The sequence below is a fragment of the Histoplasma capsulatum genome, genomic scaffold (genome assembly GCF_000149585.1).
Source record: "Histoplasma capsulatum NAm1 scaffold_9 genomic scaffold, whole genome shotgun sequence".
Classification (NCBI taxonomy): domain Eukaryota; kingdom Fungi; phylum Ascomycota; class Eurotiomycetes; order Onygenales; family Ajellomycetaceae; genus Histoplasma; species Histoplasma mississippiense.
Window position 1 is genome coordinate 1,205,474 of NW_001813974.1, and position 20,323 is coordinate 1,225,796.

Sequence of the window (20,323 nt, forward strand, 5' to 3'; positions counted from 1 at the left end):
CTTTTTAATGTATGCCTTCTTGAATCTTTTTTTCCTTCTCTATCATCACATCGTTTCATGGTCATTGGTTGTCATTTTGTCACTTTTTGTCACATCTGCGCATGGCATGAATATCGCTTTTGATCTTCCTCCATCGTTTCATCTACTATTTGTTTATTTATTTATATATTTTTGCGCTATTATATCTGATATCACCATCTACATATAATATTGGCTTGTTGATTTAAGTTTTGTTTTCTCTCTCTTTCTCCCTTTTTCTACCTACTTAAACTATTTATATTTTCATAAACTTATCCTTTTCTCCTTTCTCCACCTATATATGTCCTTATCCATTCATTATCGACGCTAGATATCATGATATCAACTTCTCCGTTTTTTCTTCTCGCATCATTTCTGAAGCGCGGTGCTTAAACCATGTATTGCTTTTGGCTTTGATTTTACAGCCGTGCTTATTGATTTATTTACTTTATTTCCCATTTTCTACGCATTTTCTTGTATTTCTGACATACTACTTACTACTATATACCATATCATCTCGCGCTATACTACCTATCATATATACATATTACCAAAGCATAGGACCCGGCAATAAAAGGGGGTTTGTGAATACGAATATGACTTGCTTCCATCGCTAGCTACAATGCTAGTTACAATGCCTGTCCAAGGTACAAGATGCCTTCAGAATTCGATTCTATTGCATCTTCCCCTTTATATACATCTATATTTTAAGCTGCTAATAAATAAAATGGCATCGATTGCGGTTAGTTGAAGAAAAAAAAAAAAAAAAAAAAAAAAAAAAAAAAAAAAGGCTAAGGACTGTATATAAGGACTGTATATTCCCTTTGTTATCGTCTAACTAGCTATCTAATACAGGATATTTATGAACCCCTGAAACAAAAATAAAAAATAAAAAGGACAAAATGTAGGAGGGAAGGAACAAAGGACAAAAAAGGGTCCGGTGAAAAAACTAACAACGGGACAGGGTAGGAATTATGATAATTTCATGGTATAATGGTACACAGATCTTAGAAAAAGCGAACTAAATGCTTCAGGTTGAAAAGGAGAAACAAGGGAGACCCCCCTCCCACCCCCCCCCCCCCCCAAAAAAAAAAAAAAAAAAAAAAATACATTTCCCATTTGCCACACGAAAGACCTAGGACGGTGAAAACTCTCAAGTGAAACGAGACGAAAAAAAGGAGAATCACTTTCCCCCACCCCACCCCCTGACTCTCATCCCTTCCTCAATCGCCATCCAAATCCCCTCCACAACCCCCCTATCCCTCCAGCGCCCACTAGACCCAACAGCCGCAGCGCCAGCGCCAGCACCACCAGAAGCACCTCCCACCTCACCAGCACCGGCACCGGCGCACGCAGCAAGATTCGCACTCTTCTCATCCCAGCGATCAATGGCAAAACTCTTCACGCCGCGGCCCCACCCCTTCACCTCCCGCGGCACCTCCTCCCCCCTCCACCCGACATAAATGCCCGTGGCGTGCTTGAACAATTCCGGCGGCGACGACCATTTGTATGATTTAAACTGCCACGTCTGGCCGGTGGTGAAGACGGCGACGACGCGGTTCCAGTAATCGGGCTTGAAGTCCGCGGGGCTGTCGACGAGGATGAAGCGGGTGGGTTTGTGGTGGGCGTGATTGCTGGCGCCGGGGGTGGAGGAGGTGGAGGGCGGCTTTGTGCCGCTGCTGCTTGAGGAGGGGTTTGGGATGGTTTGGAGGGTGCGGAGGATGTGGAGGAGGTTGGAGGCTGTGGAGGTCGCGAGGGTGGGGTGGTCTGGTGGCACATAGACACCGTCTTCGAGGAAGGATTTGATGTTTGACATTCGGAGGAGGGAGGAAGCGGAGGGGGAAAGGAGGATGATGGGGTATGGGCGGGAGGAGGAGGAGTTTGTAGAGGAGGGTGGGGCAGGCTGTTTGATTAGAGACGCGCCGCTGGGCATAGATGTCGATGCGGCTTTCATGCCCGGCTTTGCCATGTTTGCTTGTGCATGTTGGCCTGGGCGCGAGCGATTGCGGCCCAGGAACATCTCGGCGGTTTTTCGCACATGGGAGAAGTCCTGCGATGGGAATGGGGAATCATCAGTGCCGGAGTTAAAAGGAATTTGGAAAAACATAGAACGAAAAAAAAAAAGAAAAGAAAAGAAAAAAGAAAAAAGAAAAAAGAAAGAGAGAATATAACCCACTGTAGGCTTGATCCCCCTCAACACGCTGTTCCGATCTCCCATTTTACGTTCCCCGTTATAAATCTCCTGCAAGCGCGGGTCAACAGTTCGAACCGGCCTGCCCCCAATACCAGCTCCAGAAACAGCCGATGCTTCCCCAACAGTCCCCGACGCAACCTTGGTCGAACTCTCCGCCGCGCGCGCGGCGACACCAACACCAACACCCGCACCCGCACCCGCACCCGCACCCGTAGTGCCCGTCCCAACTTGTCCCACGGCCGAACCACCCACACCCACGCCCTCTAACGGACGAATGTATTCACTATCCTCTGAGGCGCCTTCCAACCACGTAATAAGATCCAGCCTTTCCACAAATACCAAATTCAGCACCTTGTCCACCTCCTCCTCCCCTTTCTTCCCGTCCCTTTTCCGCCGCTCTTCAATGCCTTCATTAACCGCCTGCGCACTCGCGATATACTCCGGAATCGCCACATCCTTTTTCAGCCAGGCAAAGTATATACTGCGCAGATCTATGGGGATATTCCCCGCGGCGGCGGAAATGAAGCGGGTGGGTGTTGAAAGAGGGATGCATTGTGATATGGCAGGGAGGTAGAGATGCGTAGCCACTGTAAGGTCTGTAGTCGTGTCTGTAGGTGTAGCGGAGGTGAGGAGGACTGGTTGGCCAGATGATGACACAGATAAGGAGAGAGCACCGCGGAGGGAGAGGAGAGGGTCAGTTATGGTGGGATTTGTTGGTTGTGTTGCCATTGTGGTAGATGTGGTCCGTCGGCGACCTGGCGCGTGAGGTGTGCCGAAGTCGACAGCTTTGTAGCGTGCTTTTATTTATATGAACTTCGTGGCCGGCCTTCAATTCGGTTCGGGTCAATGTAGATTGTAGTGGTATATGGAGCTGTGTATGTAGCTGGGTTGAGAAATTCAACGGGATAGCAGCCCTGGATTACATAATCAGAACATCGCCCACTCACCTGCTCCATTCCTAGCATCCATCTCTGATTGTTCGAGATAGCGGACTTACCTGCTGCCGGCTCGCCTCAATAGGTCCTGCCATGGCGTCCATTGCCCGTAGTGAGCCGACTGGGACATCGCTAGGGCAAGTCCTTGATTTTCTGCACCGCCTTTCACCTAGCTGAGCAGGCTCAGGCTGATGACATCTTCAACCAAACTCATTACTTACTGCGAGCCATTGCAGAGGAGCAAACCCTATAAGAAGGCCACCCTGGTCCGTGTGACGTACGAACATTGCCGATCAAAAAGTGTGTTTCTGCAACAGATATTTACCTATTTTGATGGGCTCCAAGATCAAAGCCAAGGACAAAACCCAACGTTTGAACATGGCCTGTCCAAATTTCTCAGTTTCAGTTCCCAAACTGTGCTAGAGAGGGAGAGGGAGAGGGAGACAGAAATGATGATGGATTCCTTTGCAGATTATCTTTTTGATAACTTCTTTCTTCCAAGTATGTACTGTACATACATACACTCATTTCCAGCCTTTTCTATGCTCTTTTTCACTCACCTAGTTGATTTAGTGAAGGCAGTGGGAGCAAAGACACCACAGCCAATTTCGGCCAGTTTCTCAGCTCCTCCAATTGAAAATGCTGTTGGAACACCTGCAAGATTATCCACGCTCAGACGTGATTGCCTGGCTCGGGATCATAACCGATGCGTGATTACACGGGCGTTCAACCTAACTGAGGCTATTGAGAGAGAGAAGCAGGACCCTTCAAATTTCAAAGATGATGACGGCCTTCCTTTGGAGCGTGAAGAGTTTGCATTGCTTGAGGTTGCACATATTATCCCTCACTCCATCATGTCAGCAACGATCGTTGATGGCCAGCCACAGCTAGTATGTGAAAAATCCATGCTGCTCCAGGTTGAAATCCTGCAACTTTGATTATTAACTTTCTTGCAGAGCGAATCTAAGAATCAACATGTTCAACCCAGGCATCATTCATCTGATCGAGGGCCTGAATATCGACCAGCCGAGCAATGCACTTACCTTGACAACTGAAGCCCATTCATTCTTTGGGCAGTTTCAACATGTATTTTGAATCCATGGACGACTACTCTGCTGATTCTAGACATACTTACACAATCCGTTCTTTCGACCGTTTATCCTCACGCCAGTTCAGACTCCCAGTGACGCGAACTCTACTCCTCTCGCCAAATCACACAATCGATCCCCCATCCCCAGAACTACTCGCGCTCCATCGGCCAATCGCTATTATTCTTCATCTGAGCGCCGCTGGACAGTACATTGAGAAGATAATCGACGAGCGTGACCAATTATGGGCAAGAAACGACGGCTCCACAGAATTAGGCCACATTGTTTCCCTGGGTCTGGGTGGCTGGGTGGCTGGGCGGCTGACTGGTTTGACAAGCTGACCGTTTGACGGGAACGGGAGCAGTGAGGCGAAGGCGAAGACGAAGGCGAATGAAGAGAATTAATGCAACAAATAGTAAATCATGAAGAAGAAAAAATAGAAAGAAAAAATAGAAAGGACCAGCGAGAGGAGAACGGCGACAAAACGGAAAAAAAAACCTCGACCTCGCCGTATCTAAGGTAGGAGGATATCCTGTCTCGGCCCTTTCCCTCCCACGGGTGCATATCGTCATCAATAATACGCACAGCGATGGGGGGAATGTAGCCAACGCAAGGTGGGCAGGCCTAACTAACTTCCCCCCCGCACATACGATGTCGTTGCGAAGGAGAAGCAGAATCAAAGAAGAAGAAGAAACAAAACCTTCAACAAGAAAGCAGAGGAAGCGGCAAAATGCAAATAACAATATATACACATGTATATGTATATTTAATTGAACCTTGAACCTTGAACCTGTGGCCGGCGCTGGGGATATATAGTTATGTACTGGTAGTTAGTTAACCTAGTTAGTTAACCTCCCCCTTACCTAACCTTTAACCTTTAACTAACCTTCAACCTTTAGTTATCTATCGTTATCCGTCCGCAAAGTCGAGCCGAGTCGAGTCGAGTCGAGCATTTATTATCTATTATCTATTATCTATCACCATACGCTGCGATTCATCGGCGAGTTGTTTGTTATTTATTCTTCTCTGCCGGCTAAATTATATATATATATATATATATATATATGTGTGTGTGTGTGTGTGTGTGTGTGTGTGTGTGTGTGTATACTCAATCCACGGTTCGTCCACGGAGGGAACAAGGAAGGAAAGGAGAGAACGAGAACGAGGAGAGAAAGAGGAGAGATTATCAAAAGAATGACTAGGCGGGGAGCTGCTAGAGCTACGGCGACTACATACATACGTTCGTTCGTTCGTTCGTTCGTAACAGCCTGATCTGATTGATAGCTGAGGAAGAACAGAGGGGAGGGATGTATACGTATGTATATGTGGAAGTAGTTGACAAAATATTTTTTGTCTTTTGGAAAAGAAGAAAAAAACCTTTACTCTCACTCAACTCAACATCAACAACTAGAATAATAACTAGCAAGCTACCTAAAAAAACAAGCATGAGAAAGATAAAAAAGAAGAAAAAGAAGAACAAGGAAAACAAACTCCTCCGCCCCAACAAAGAAAGCCCAACCCATTTCAAGAAACCAGACAACGAAAAGGGAAAAAAGCTGAAAGAATTAAAAAATAAAAAATAAAATAATAAAGAAAAATAAAGAACAAAAATAATGACAGTGATTTGAATTATGTAAAAACAAGAAGAGAAAAGAAAAAGGTAACCATGACAAAAATGAAGCAAATAAACCCCATAAAACTTTATCGGGAATGATGCTGTAACCTTGGGTCCCTTGATCCCATCGCACCGGTAGGAGTAGTAGTAGTAGTAGTAGCACCAACGTTATTGTTATTAAAACCATGATTCCCACCATGCAACGACGCAGTAGGTGTAGGGACAGTTGGAGTCATCATAGTCGGCGACGCCAGTAGACTGGAACTGACACCGACACCGACACCACCGCCAGCACAAGCAGAAGCAGAAGGCGCAGACGAAGTGTCCACCCCCGCTTCCTGCATAACTACATCTTGAGTCGTGCCGCCACCACCTAAACCGTCTTTTCTATCTACCGAAGCCATAACCTTATCTTTATCTTTATCCATGGGACTCTGATCTTGATTTTGATTCTGAGTCTGGCCATTATTGCCTCCTTGCTGTGGCTGCTGCTGCTGCTGCTGCTGCTGCTGTGGCGTCGATAATCCTTGACCCGCTGAAAACAAAGGAGGCTGCGGCTTCTCAGTCGTCGGCGTCGTTAACGTCATCGTACCGCGCCGGCTCATATAATCGCCCAGGCTAAGCTTTTTCTTCACGGGACTAGGAGCGGTGGTACTAGAGGCTGGAGGTAATCCGGGTGTTGAGTGGTATGTGCTTATAGGGGTGGTAGCTGTGGGAGTGGGAGTAGATTTGGCCAACATGTGTGGAGATTGGGTTGGGAGGATTGGCGTTGAGGAATTTGTGGTGTTTGTTGACGGACTGGGATAGCTAGAGACGGGCATCATCGTCGGGTTGGGAAGTGATGAGGTGAAAGGAGGTGTAGGACGTAATTGAACTCGTAGGTCTCCTCTACGTAGTCTGTCTGGCGGTTTACGCGGCACCGGGAAAGTATGAGCAACGGTTGATGGCAACGGGTGAGGTGATTTGTTGGGTGAAGCGTCAGAGGATATATGCAAAGAAGACAATGCGGTTGATGTACCAGGTGACGGTGGGACCATAGCATGTTGAGTAGTCTTGGGTGGCGTTATCGGCGGATCTGCGTCCTTCATGTCGACATCTTCCCGAGTGTTCAGAGGAGAGCTGGTGACGGTGGAGTGCGCGTCTGGTATCGAAGGCGTGGTGGTGGTGTTGTTGTTAATACATCCTGGCGATGCATTTGTTTGGTTGGCCATTTGCCGAAGTCGCAGTAAGTCTTCATGACACCGTTTAAAAAGCCGTGTTTTCAAAGGAACGAAGCTAGTTCGCCGTGGAGGTTTGGGTGGTATGAAGTCCGGATCATTCTCGTCTGGTTCGGTCTGCATTTCCGAGTCGACATAGTGTGGGCGGCGAAGGGGGGAGCCGACCATGGGTGTGTTTGATCTCGATACCTTCATTTGAGTTTGCGACTTTGAGCCTGGGGCACCAGACGCAGGTGAGCGTTTCCGGGGAGAAGTAGAAAATCGATGAGCAGCAGTGGTAGTGTCTATGCGTAGAGGTTTTTGGAGCGATTGTGAAGCCTGTTTTTATAATTAAAGGTTAACGAGTGTCCGCTGTTACCGGTTTTACAGAGAATACGGGAACTTACGCCTGTCGTAGCAGTAGTACCGGCAGAGGTACCAATAGATCGCTTTTTCTTCCTCGGAGGCTGTTGCTGCTCATGTTCAAGCTGCTCGAATTTCTTCTCAGCCGCCGCAATCTTCCTTTTCTCTCGTGCAGAAAGTTCTCCGGACATCGAACCTAGTGGGTCGGCGGGACTATGCGCTGTTGGGGTTAGATCTCGACTCCGCGGGCGATTTGATGTAGACCTTGACCGAGACTCCCCTTGATCGTCATCCACTTGGGCCTTAACGGTTTCGCTCGCAGCTCGACTGTTATTGGCTTGGCCAGTGTTCACGGGAGAAATGGTATTTTTAGCCTTGCTCTTTTTCCGTCTCCCATTTGCCTGTTTCGAGGAAGGTTCCGCGCTCTTTGGAGGTCGTCGACAGTCGACTTTCGCCAGACGACAGGTTCGCGAAGAGTCACAGGCACAGCCACCAAAGTTTGCTAGAACATTGCTTATCGAGATCGCAGCAGCGTCAGAGATGCCATCGTTGGACCCTTCCTGTTTCACAAAGCCATTGTTGGAGGGAAACATTTGCGGGTCGAGGTACCAAGAGGTTGTTATTTCCGATTTGGCGGAAATATCCTGGTTCGCCACAAAGCAGAAATGGTATTCGATGTTATTCGTGATGACGGTTTTCATAGTGACATTTGGGCGACACGATCGTCGAACATAGCGTAACTGAGAGCCTTCTTTGCGACTGTCGATATATATAGGAAGCTGAGGGTGGAAGAACACGAAGGGTTCGGGATGGCGCAGCTCCTGCCAACGGCTATTCGGGTCAAGGCAATAATCGCGGAAATGGCCGACTTTCCCCTTCACTTCTCCAATGATCTCATCCTTATGGACATCGTTTTCCACCGTCAGGAACCGCCATGTAGGGTGTCGTTTGTCATATTCAACGCTGTTGTCAGTCATGACTTGTTTGGAGAGGACTGGCCACTGCGAAGGGTCGAGTGGACGATCCAAATACATAAAGACTTCATTCGCGGAGCGACCGTTGGAAACAAGGGCAAGCTGGGCAGGATCCTGTACCCAGGACGACAGATCGGTTGCTAGTTTCAGATTATCGAATAGATTGCTAGGGATATCCACGTTCGCCTGGTCATGATCGTACAGGTGGAGGAACTCTTGGGAATAGAGGGGGATATTGGGGATGAAGGAGGTTTTGGTAGGGCTCATGGCTGACGCTGACGCTGACGCTGACGCTGACGTTGACGTCGCCCGCTTTCGACCGTCCGAACCAAGTGGAAGAGGAAGGCCCGTGAGCGAGGTTATAGAGTTGGATGTGCGATGGCTGGTCTTTGACTTCTTCGCGGGAGGAGGGCCTCCCTTTTCGTGGGAGGAGAAGCCGTTGGTTTGATCGCCAGCACCACCGGTCGCAACAAGGGTGGTGGTGGTGATGGTCGTGGTGGTGCTACTGTTACTGGCGTTATCCTTTGCGGCTATAGCCTTCTTCCTATGGGACTTGGAGCCGGATCGCTTGCTCTTTCGGTCACCGCCATCGCTCTGCTCGTCCCTGCGCCTTCTCTGGAGCTCTGTGGCAAGTTTTGAGTCGAGAGGCCTCGGTTCGCAATCAGCACAGTTGTGGACTTCGGGGACATCTTCGCCGTCGTAGTAGCATAAGATGTGTTGCCAAGTCTCACAACGTTCGCAGAACACGGTGTGGCCATCGTCGTCTTCAAAGGTACATATGCACTTGATGGTATAGGGCTCATCTTCGTCATCCTGACCGGATTGCTGCGCGACGGCGTTATTGGAACCATTTAGAACCGGAGAGGGAATAACAGGAGAGGGGAGCGGCGAAACGGCGACCGGGGCAGGGTTGGCTGTCGAATGCGTGGCTGCGGGAGAGGAGGTATCTGTCATAATCCGACAGCGTACCTCCCCCAGAACACGATGTTGGTGCTCAAGAAACGATCCGTCGATCGGATTGGAAACGTGGGTGATGGAAGTCTGATGGGGAGGAGTAAGAAGAGGTGGTGGTGGTGGAGCGAAAATGTTGTCCTTTGATTCCAGAGCCACTCGCGCAAATTTTCCCAGTTGGTGTGTTGGCTCCGATCGACGAACCAAGTCATCAACCAGGACCGTTACACCACGAGACGGAAATCACTGAAATGAGAGAAGTCAAGTTTACGTATCGAGGGAGATCAGAAGATAAGAAGCAAGACAAAATCCAGTAGGGCACTCAGGGTGACGGGGGGGGGTTGGGGAGGCAAAAGAGATCGAAGGGGGGAAAAAAAAAAAACTATGTGTCCCAGAGATGAAGCAATATTGACTTTGTTGGGTGGCTAAAAACGATGGAAAACCATCAATTTTTCGATGGATTTTCGATGATTCGAGTGACGAAAAATATACGAATGAACGGGACGCGCTCGCGATGGAAAAGGACTATCGAGGAGATTACAGGCGGAAGGGAACAGTCGTAGGATACCTGGAGGAGGCCACGTCGACGACTAACTAGTTAAGAAGGAAGGGGAGTGGAGGAGGCGGAAGGCAGGAGATGGCGCGCATTTGAAAGAAGAGGCGGAATCGAGGATAGACGGCAAGGAGGAGAGAAGGGAGAGTATCCTCGCGGGAGAGTGAGAGAGTGTGTGTGCGTGTGTGTTGATGGTCGAAGGACAGGAGATGGGAGGATGGCGTGGAGAGGAGAGGAAGATGAAACGGGGGAGCCGGGTAGGCGGCGGGAGGGAGCAAGATAGGAGTGGGAGGAACAGGCGGTAGGTCGGTCGGGCGGTCGGGCGGTCGAGCGGTGGCGGCGGATGGAATTAGACCAGAACAGAAAAGGAGGAAGACGGCGGGGAGGGAGCGTGAGCCATGGATCGCAGAGGATCGCAGAGGAGGAGGAGGAGGAGGAGGAGGAGGAGGAGCGTTGAAGCGGGAGAGGTGTTGGGCTGGGTAGGACTGTGGACTGTGGACTGTGGACAGAAGCAGGAAGCAGAGGGAAGTCTGGGCTGGCAGAACTCAACTCTTTCTCGAAATTCAGCGAAAAACCTGACTAAACGGGCAATGGCCGCGCTAGTCCCGGTTGGGCCGGGGCTGGGGCCCGCGCCTGCAGCCGCTAGCTGTATCGGGGTTAGCGCGGACTTGGCACTCCCACCTTTGAGGCCTCCAGGCAAGCGTTGCTCCAAGCGGGAGGAGGAACAGAGATATTATCAGATGGCAGAACAGGTTAGATTAGCAATGCCGGTGTGTGATACCCTGTGTGTGTGTGTTCGTGGTCATTATTAGTATTGGGGCGACGGATGGGCATTGGTCGCCTGGTGGGAGCTTGTTGGGTTGTGCCCCTCCGTCCGACCAGCAGAAAAGGGAGGAATGAGGGGGGACAGCTAGCTATTGCTCTGAGTCGCTGTTCGCTGCTCTCCCTGCTCCGGTCTCGCTGCATGTGGTCTGTCGCTGCTTGCTGCTTCCTGGTCGAGGCTGCGAGAATGACAAGGAAGAGAGGAGGTTCGAACGAACGCGCGCTGAAATGATCTGCATGGCCTCAAACGCACGCACCGTTTCACGCCCTTGTCAGCCTTGAGAAGAAGTTGAGTTTAAGCTTACCCCCAAGAGTAGTGCTGTCTTGTCCTGTGGGTTGGAGGCTGAAGATCGAAGAAAATATCTTTTAAAAAATTCAATTAAAATAAATTCAATTAAATGGTTTTTAAAAAAAAAAAAAAAAGGGGGAAAAAGGAAGGAGGAAAAAAAAAGGAAAGCGAAAAGGAAAAAGGGAAGCCGGTCAAAATCCATCATCAATGCATATTCTTTCTCCAGAGGGTAGCAATGGGCTACATCGGTATCCCCCCCCCCCCCCCCCCCAACCCGGGTCCAACGCTCACATCATACGAAAGCGGGACTGCCTGACTGTAGTATCCAACATGGTAGTTGTAATATTCTGTCACCTCTCGTCTCTGTGAGGAAGCAGGGGAGAGAAGAGGAGAAGGGTCCCGGCGGTTAGGATTTAGAGAGACAGTCCTGTTCTGCTGCAAATGCGCCCGCTTGAGGTTCCCCCGGCCCGGCGCCCCTCTTCCCACCCCACTACCTACTATACCTGGAGCCCATCATCCCTTCTGCGACGCTCTCTGTAGGTTCAAGAATATCGCTCTGTCATGAAAACAGTGCTGGGTGCAATTAGTAATAATAATCTCCGGGGGCTTGCTGCAATCCTTCTCCGGCTGTGATTAGTGTCATGCAGGAAGTGCATTTGATGACTGCCCACAAAGAGAGAGATGTTCGGGGATATTTTCGGGGGGATTTTCTCTCTGTCCCTCTCTCTCTCTATGGGTGAGAGCGTTATGTTAGTGAGGATGTTGCTGTCTTTTCCCTCTCCTTGTTAGGCTGGTCGGAGATATATTAGGTAAATCAGAAAGGGTTTGGTGATTTATTTTTTGCGGAGGAAAATAAAACGAAAGGGGTGTATAAAAGAAATCTAAAATAAAAATAAAAATAAAAATAAAAATAAAAATAAATTCTTTTCAGAAGATAACATGGTGAAGTTGAAAAGTCGACAGGGAAAGAATTGACAGAAGGCAGCTGTCTGTCGGTCGGTCTGGCTGTCTTTCTTTCATTTATACCACTGTTATTTCTTGTTCCTCAGTCTGTACAAAGAGTTTCATAGTTAGTAGAGGTTAGCAGAGAGAAGACCAAATATTCTCTGACCAAAAAAAAAAAAAAAAAGAAAAAAAAAAAAGAAAAAAAGAAAAAAGAAAAAAGGTTAGAAAAAGAGGAACAATAAAGGAAGAAAAGAGATCAAGAAAAAAAAAAAAAAAAAAAGGAAAACTAACTAATACAGTGCCTTCTCCGTTGCCTCAATCGCGGTCCCATTCTGTCGATCCTGCCGGAGAACAGCGCTATACCCATTGGCCAGAGAGCAAAGGGTGCGTATAAGTTGGTAGATAACAGAGGGAAAAGAAGGGCTACCTATGGTTTGTTAGGGATAATACATCATAGGTAAGAAAATGGGCTGCTGGGTTTCAGTTAGAGAAGTATATATATATATATATATACATATACATATTCATCCATCCGTCTATATATATAAAGCATACGGGAGGAGTAAAGGGGAGGATTGGGGTTTTTTATATACTCTAATCCATGGTGGATGTTACTCCGGACCAGACTGAGACACCGGCCCGCCGAATCGTAGTTGTTCGGGGGGAGGGAATGAGCTGGTTCATCCGGTACACAATCTCCATCTTCGCGTGAAGAAAAGGAAATGAATAAAAAGAGAGGAAGGGAAGAAGAAAAAGCAGAGGAAGAGGAAAATGAAGAAGAGGAAGATGATGAAGAAGATGAAGCTAAAGATGGGAGATTGGCCAAATGCAGGGAGCAGGGAGCAGGGAGAAGGGCGTTCGGCGCTGACTGGTCTGATGTAGAAGAAAGAAGAAAATGAGGCAAAACAGGCGCGAGGCACCGGTGGACTCGACCAAACCATGGGTTCGGCAATTTCTTGACCAGATCTATGTATTTACTATTTACATACTGCACTAGTTAGTACCTGCACGGGTGCATGGGTATTCGGGGAAAGGGGATAAAGAGAGTATTGTAATACCTTCTCCCCATGTCGTCTGTATATATCGGAAGTGGCCTTATAAGGAGACAAGTGGAGGTTGGAAGAAAGAGAGAGCGATGGGGGGGAATGATACGGAAGAAAAGACTCAAGCAAGGAATATTTATTTTTGGTCCTTTGACTTGGTAGAGATCAGATACCGGACCGAAAGACAGACAGATAGACAGACGCATTTCTTTGCCTCCCGCCCCCCCTTATCATTTTCCCCACTGGGTAGCCTTCCGGTGGGTGCCTCCACAACAATACATAGCAATGTGCGGTGTGGAGTAGATGTGATGGAACCAAATGGAACAGTCTGACGATATTATTGTACTGTACATATATATATAACTTCCATCTTCATTCCCGCCAGAATTTGCCCACGGGGCACATCCACGCCGCCGCACAGGTGTCCGCGTTGGTGTGGCTGGTATCCCGTTTGGGGATGATGTCACCCGTCCATGGCGAACTAACTGGTCAACCAGTTTTAGTTCTATAGTTAGACTTCTTTTTTGGGGAAATGTGTGGCTCTCTTTTCTTGCTTTCTATTTTGGTGCTGCCTGCTTAAGCTTATGTACTGTACGTTTAAAGTTGAAGATTCATGCTATTTTCCCTCCCAGCTGTAAGGGACTGTTGAAGTATCCGCAGCTCGCATGCACTGAGTACCGCGGATACCGGAACCCAAAGCTTGCCCCAAGCGCACGGTCAAGGTCACTCTGGGACGTATAAAAACCAAATTCAAAAACAGGTCTTAATTGAACCATCTCAACTGAATCAGCTCGCTGCTGAACGCCGTTCACGGTCTGCCTCACTAAATACATAACTGCAAAGGTGAGCTTGTTTTGAAAGTATATTGCCGTCAACAAGGCCGGTCAGGTCTTTTTTTACCAATTTACGGACTGTGATAATAAATAAATAGCTAGTTATGTCTTTTTAAGGGGGTCGCGAGGAAATAGCAGAAAAAAAAGGTTTCTCCCAACTACCCGCGCCTTTTTCTTCTCCTCTTAACATCTAACAACTTATCTCAAGAGAGCCCTTTTCCTTGCGTCTTTTTTTTTTTTTTTTTTTTAAAGTGTGGGCCCCCTCCCAAAATAAGGCCGTCCCTTTTGCATCCCTACGCTGCGAAGGTCACGGCAGATAGTCTCCCACAAACCTCGAGCGAATGGTTCCCCCCTCCCCCCCCATTGCTCGTCGCGTGACCTAATCACGATTATTCTGTGGGATTGTTAATCTTCTCATTGTTGTGTGGTCACTAGCTAACTATATAGGGGTAATCATGTGCGGTGGAGTGGCTGCCTGGGCAAATAGTGCCCAACATATTCTAGTGAACTTACGATTGGAGTTATTAGCGTCCATTCGATTATCCCCACGGGAAAAACCTTTCCGTATCCCAAGGAAAGTCAAATCATACGGGGAGGGGGGGGGGGGGGGTAGAGTGTTACCCTTTGATACTTAGACTTTACCCCTTAAAATCACTTCCCTTGCCTGCATTGGTGACGAGACGTGGAGTTTTGTGGTGGTGTTGGTGGAGGGCCCCTTAAGTCTCACTATGAACTTGTATCATCTTCAGCAGCGAACTCATTTGTATATATATACACACCCAGGCATCTAAAGGGGAAGATTTGTCAAAACGTTAGTATTTCGGGTCAACGCCCCAGGGAAGGAAAAGCATGCTTTGATGAGCGACGCTGCCTTTGGGGTTATGGCATAATCCTCAGAAAATTATGGAGATTAACTAATCTTGTTGTGTCACATATATATACCGCCGATAAGGTCCACACAGATCGAAGGTCAAGACTCTGATCAGACCCTTCATGTCTCATGGCAAGCCATTGACAAAAACTCTCAAGTGCCCATGCTCGATCTCGCAAATACAGAGGAGTGTCTAGAGATCTTCCTCTCCACCGAAGGAAGTCAATGGCTAAGAAGAAAGTATTAAAGAACTTAAGAGTCTTTCCTAAGCTCAGCGACAATGAGATTCTACTTGAGGAACTCTGAGAACACCTCAGCTGATCAGCAAAAAAGGGCATGCTTAGAAAGGGAACGGAAAAAAATAGAGGATGAGATCATCAAGCTGCAAAGGAAGCTTGGTGATTCAAGAGCAATTTTGCAGGTTCTTCAAGCAAAATCTCTCCTGACCAAGCCTATTCTTCTCCTTTCTTAAGACAATCCTGCCCACATGTCAAATCTGTGAGAATCCACCTTGATTAAGTCCTTATACAATCTAGAACACCTCTGAATAGCGAATTTGAAGAATCGTCGGGGATAACCAACCTAGCAAAAGAACACACAATCAAGTCAAAACCAGAGGGACTGCCCCGAAGCATTATACGCAATATGAGCGGGATGACTGGAGGCACTAGCGCCCGTGGCGGGCTGTTAATCTGCACAAGTAAGTCTGCACTTCGCGAAGCTATGCGCAAAGAAAAGACAAAGGCGAAACCTGCTGAGCGAATCCGGAGGAGGACGACTGGGAACCAGGAGGTGATAACTTGATACTATGTGTGCTCTCTCTATGTTTGAAGCAACTGGCATAGACGTCGACTGAAGAAAGTGGTTACCTTGAGATGTATGCAAGAAAGTAATAATAATAACAATAATAGTGCGAGGCGATCGATGTAATCGTCGCTATCCGATTCTATATGACAAGCAAATGTCAAGCTCTGGCCCTTAGAAGTGTCCCTTGCAGAAGACAATTCGATTACGGAGCCGCCGGGAAGGTTCCTGTTCTTTTCGGGATGTTTCAAACAGCCTTGCCTGCAATCCGGAGACCTCCCTGCATGAGAGAGTCGTTCATATCAAGAAGCTGTCTCTGGGATGGAGCTTCGGTTTGCGACAGTGCGGTCAATACCGTCTCTTGTTGAATCAAGGTCACTGACCCCCAGAATATTTAGCTCGTCGTCGACAACACTCGAGGGTAGTGTATGCGGATAATAATAGTCAAATATATGGGACATGTAAGAGGGTTGTGGTGATATCCTATAACTCGACCCGTCAATTTTTCTCGTCTATCTAGGGGGAGTTAGATGGGACTTGAACAGGTTGTCGTTGCTCCCGCCCCTTAGGGAGATTTGTTTAATAGTAGACATTTATTGTACTCCTCTGCCTAGTATTCCTAACTCATTGTCTGTCCTGCTTGTGGCCATACTCATGCCCTTGCCGTTGCCTCTTCACAACCTTAATAAGTTTGGGCGCTCAGCCAATATAGTCTCACTTGAAATGTGCTACTCACCCAGAGCCCTTCGAGTTTGCTTTCCTCTGAACTGATTTTCTGGTGTTTTCAGGCTGTGTAGGTGAAATCAAACGACAGAGATACAGCGAGGTGGCGAGGTGGAACTTTTTCAGTTGCTGAAATCCTCAACCAGCACCAGCCCACCGGCTCCAAAATCCAGATACCATTCCTTGAGCTAAAAAGGCATAGAAAGAAAGTCCCCCTTTTTATAAAAGAAAACCGGTCGTTCCATTCGAAGGGATATGTTCCAATCTGAATTTCCCTCCTTTGAACACGCCCGGATAGAGTCGGCGTAGATCGGGGTTTTCATGGCCAGCGTCGGAGACAGAATCGATTTCTTGGCTGGAATGCCAGGTCCAGGATCAAAGCAGTGAAAGATATGCATCGCATTCATCACCCATAGCAGAGCAAAGGAGATCGTAACGGAGCGCCATATCTAGAGGAGATATGACGAATCGCCTGGAAACCCGAACTGTAAAAATAACGGTTTTGCCGGTAACGTCGAAGCTTTTGCAAGTTTGGTTATGGTTTAGTGACAAGATTTGGTAAATGAAGGAGCAACAAATTCAAGTATTTGTGAATGCGCTTCCTCACAACCCCTGCATAAACATACAAGACTAAATCCGTAGATAGTGCATATGGAGTAGAAGCCTTGGGAAGTTGTTCCAAAGAAAAAAAAAAAAAAAAAAAAAATCTCCATCTTCATGCGATCGGTTCAGAACATCCAGGAGCTCGGGTGTTTGTTGACATGGCGTGGTTATTTTTGGGGTGCTCGATGGCGCCGATAAAACGCGTCAGGGGATGTTTAGTTTTATTTAACTATAAACTTTAGCCGCATGGCCGCTGTCATCTCCGCCCAACCACCAACCACCATGGCAGTTTCTGTCGAACAGTTGACTCCATCGCACCACCGCGGTTTCTCATCAGTGGAATAACAGTCGCCGCTCTGGACATAACCGCTTCGTTTGCTCCGGCCCCACCGCGAAACCTCGTGTTGATGTGCTCTCTCTGCATCTCTGCCGCCCTCCCCTGCTCCCACCCCCAGACGCCAAATTTCGCCAGCCGAGACAGCCACAACGAGGCGGTATTGAATACATCGCTAATCAATCCAGCCAGGAATTGCCCACCCCGGCTGCAGACTAACACGCACCTGGAGGAACGGCAAAACCTCCATCGTGGTCTCCACCCCTATCTCCGCCCCTTGGCCAACTTCAGGCAAACACCGATTTTGTGTCACTGAAGAACTTGCCTCCTTGTTCCCCTTAGTCAACCAACCCAGTGCCAGCCAACTCCGTGCCAATTATGGCATCTGCTCTGAGCAAACGCCAACAGGCGCGCAATGAGAGAGCTCTGCAGGAATTGATCAAGTCTGTCCCTGGCAATGACCGGTGCGTGGATTGTCAGGCGAGAAATCCAGGTACGTCCCATTCTCTCTGCTCCTATCTTTTGTCAAGAGATTTCCCTTCGGATACTAACTGCTTGTTTTTAATATAGGATGGGCCAGCTGGAATGTGAGTCCCTTTCCCCTCCCACCATAGCCTCTGTTTTCTTCCATCGTACAGATTCGGTTCCCCCAGCCACCCGGTCATCCCTCGTGTCTAGGACGAGAATATGAATGAATGCCTGAGTTGTTCAGTTATGTTTAAAAGCGAAGTCTAATCAATATTCATTTTGATAGCTGGGCGTATTCCTCTGTGTGCGCTGCGCTACATTACATCGCAAGTTGGGCACGCATATATCGAAGGTTAAGTCGCTGACTATGGATAGCTGGTCGTCAGATCAGGTGGATGTGAGTCGATTCTGATAACGAGGATGTCGGTACCCAGCTTCCGTACTTTCGGAATTGCTAATATTTTCAAAAGAACATGAAACGGAATGGCAACGCGGTCGTCAACAAATTATACAACCCGAGAAACGTCAAACCACCTATTCCCATTGATGTCGATGGGGTGGATTCTGCAATGGAAAGATTTATCAGACAAAAGTATGAGTTGAAGGTATTGGAAGATGGACGGCCGAAGCCCCCAAGCAGACATGATCCGAGTTATACCGCTACAAAAAGTTCCGACAGGTCACCCCCACCTCTTCCGCCGAAAACAGGAAGACGCTTAGGTTTCGGACTGCGATCCGCGTCTTACAGCAATGCCGTTTCTAGCTCGGAGAAGTCGCCTCCGGGAGAGGACTACGCGTTTTCGACGAATAGACAATCGAGAAACTTTGGAGCTAGCGTTGTGGATTCAGATGGGACATTTGGATCAAAATTAGAAGCACTGCGAGATATGGGGTTCCCAAATCACAAGCGTAATGCAACTATTCTGAGAGGCCTGAATGGAAACATGGATAAGACTATAGAATCGTTGGTTAGGCTAGGAGAAGGTCCTGCACCGCGGTCTAGATCCCAGACTCCAGTCCCAAAGGTGACTCCTACGGCTTTTCAGTTTCCTGAACCCGTCAGAAGCCCGAAATCGACAGCTTCGAATAATCCGTTTGATAACCTGGATTCCGCCCCGTCGTGTGCACCATCTGGCTCTGCGGTGAGCCAGGCCGAACAGCAACCTGCCATCACCAATGGCGCTAAATCCTATAATCCATTCGACTTTTTAGGAGCGCAGCCAGCCCTAACACAACCCACGCAATCACTGGATCAGTCATTCCAGCAACTCCAAGTGTCACAGCCTTTATTTCCAAACATTACAGGTGGATATCCCAGCCAGCAAGGCCAGATACCATTCCAAAGATCTCAGCAATCCATAACGCCTCCAGTCACTATATCCTCTCAAAACGGCCTTACCGCATCTCCCGCGCCTATGAACGGCGCCTACAACCCTTTCTTCCAAAATGTACAGCCCGTGCCGGGAAATACGAACAATAACCCCTATTTTGATCAGCCTCCAGGCTTCTCACCAACCAACCCGTTTTTCAATGTCTCTGGCCAAGTTCAACGCTCTCAGTCGCAGACTCTAGCATCAGGAAATGGCGCTGGAAATGCTAATCAATTTCAACGCTACAGCACCATGCCGGCATTTTCTTCTTCCTCTGCATTCCCCCAACAGCAACAGCCACAACCGCAACAATACGTCCCTCAAGAACAACAGTCATCTTCCAATCCCTTCACCCTACCAACTATCCCTCCATCAAACCCTTCCTACCAGCCTCAATTTGATCTCCAGCCCACGCATCAGACCCTCATGTCCCAACATACTGGCAAAATAGACAAATCCAGCATCCTTGCATTATATAATTTTTCCCAGCCCCCACCCACAATTCCCGAACAGCCTGCACAGCAATCAGCGCCCAATTTCACCACGCAACCTCAACAGCAGCCACAGCAGCAGCAGCACCAAAATTCGGCCGCACCATTCAGCCTCTCCAACTCCAACAGCAGGAACCCATACCATACCGCGCCTCCCAACGCAATGAGCACCCCAGTCGCCGCGCTCACCTCAACCTTGGTGGACTCTAGGTCACAAATGGGATTTGCGCCTGCTGGAGTAGAAGGAGGCGCAGGCAGCGGTCCCGGTCCCGGTGGCGTAGGAAATCCGTTCCCAAGAACACATATGAGCCAGGCTAGTGTGGATATTGGCGGGATGCAGAATGGTCGCCATAGTCCGGATGTATTTGCGAGCTTGAGCTCGAGGCATGTGCGGTAGTTGTATTTTTTTCGGCGGAAAAAGGGCGGGGGAGAAGAATGGTGGAGAGGGTAGGTAGGAGCCGGGGCCCCGCGGGAAAACGGGGAGAGGGAATAGAGTTTGTGGGGGTGGGGGCTGCAATTGATTAGGGAATGGCCGGGACTGTTGAATATTACGCCACGCGATATTTATGTTTGCTTGGTTAGGATTGGATCGGATTGTCGTTTGTTGACGGGTACATATTTTTTTCTCTGCATGTTTTTCCTGCCGCTCTATCTCCAGTCGTCTTTTTTTCAACACTGGACCTGGAGCTTTTGTGCTGTCAAACCCATTCTTGTTTCGGGATGAGAAATTTCATCCCTGCTCCTTATTCACCAGCATGAACATCATCAATTCATCATTTCCTGTCGCCTGTCGAAACTCGTCTTGCTGAGAGAGCATTTTTTGGCATTCTCCATTTACCC

At 48.3% G+C, this 20,323-nt stretch overlaps 4 protein-coding genes across 4 annotated transcripts; 2 read left to right on the forward strand and 2 right to left on the reverse strand.

Moving 5' to 3' along the window:
* Positions 1-466: 466 nt before the first annotated feature.
* HCAG_07839 (conserved hypothetical protein) lies at positions 467-2,941 on the reverse strand (the record flags this gene model as incomplete). Its single annotated transcript, XM_001537480.1, has 4 exons — positions 467-480; positions 517-540; positions 1,294-2,068; positions 2,195-2,941. 4 exons carry the CDS (start codon positions 2,939-2,941, stop codon positions 467-469), a joined length of 1,560 nt encoding a protein of 519 aa, XP_001537530.1.
* Positions 2,942-3,240: 299 nt separating this feature from the next.
* HCAG_07840 (predicted protein) lies at positions 3,241-4,576 on the forward strand (the record flags this gene model as incomplete). Its single annotated transcript, XM_001537481.1, has 3 exons — positions 3,241-3,259; positions 3,721-4,037; positions 4,319-4,576. The coding sequence occupies 3 exons, from the start codon at positions 3,241-3,243 to the stop codon at positions 4,574-4,576; spliced, it is 594 nt and encodes a 197-aa protein (XP_001537531.1).
* A 1,360-nt stretch (positions 4,577-5,936) lies between these two features.
* HCAG_07841 (predicted protein) lies at positions 5,937-9,337 on the reverse strand (the record flags this gene model as incomplete). The annotated part of the gene is made up of 2 exons (XM_001537482.1): positions 5,937-7,385; positions 7,454-9,337. The coding sequence occupies 2 exons, from the start codon at positions 9,335-9,337 to the stop codon at positions 5,937-5,939; spliced, it is 3,333 nt and encodes a 1,110-aa protein (XP_001537532.1).
* Positions 9,338-17,532: 8,195 nt separating this feature from the next.
* Positions 17,533-19,880, forward strand: HCAG_07842 (predicted protein; the record flags this gene model as incomplete). The annotated part of the gene is made up of 3 exons (XM_001537483.1): positions 17,533-17,618; positions 17,998-18,019; positions 18,093-19,880. The coding sequence occupies 3 exons, from the start codon at positions 17,533-17,535 to the stop codon at positions 19,878-19,880; spliced, it is 1,896 nt and encodes a 631-aa protein (XP_001537533.1).
* Positions 19,881-20,323: the final 443 nt, after the last annotated feature.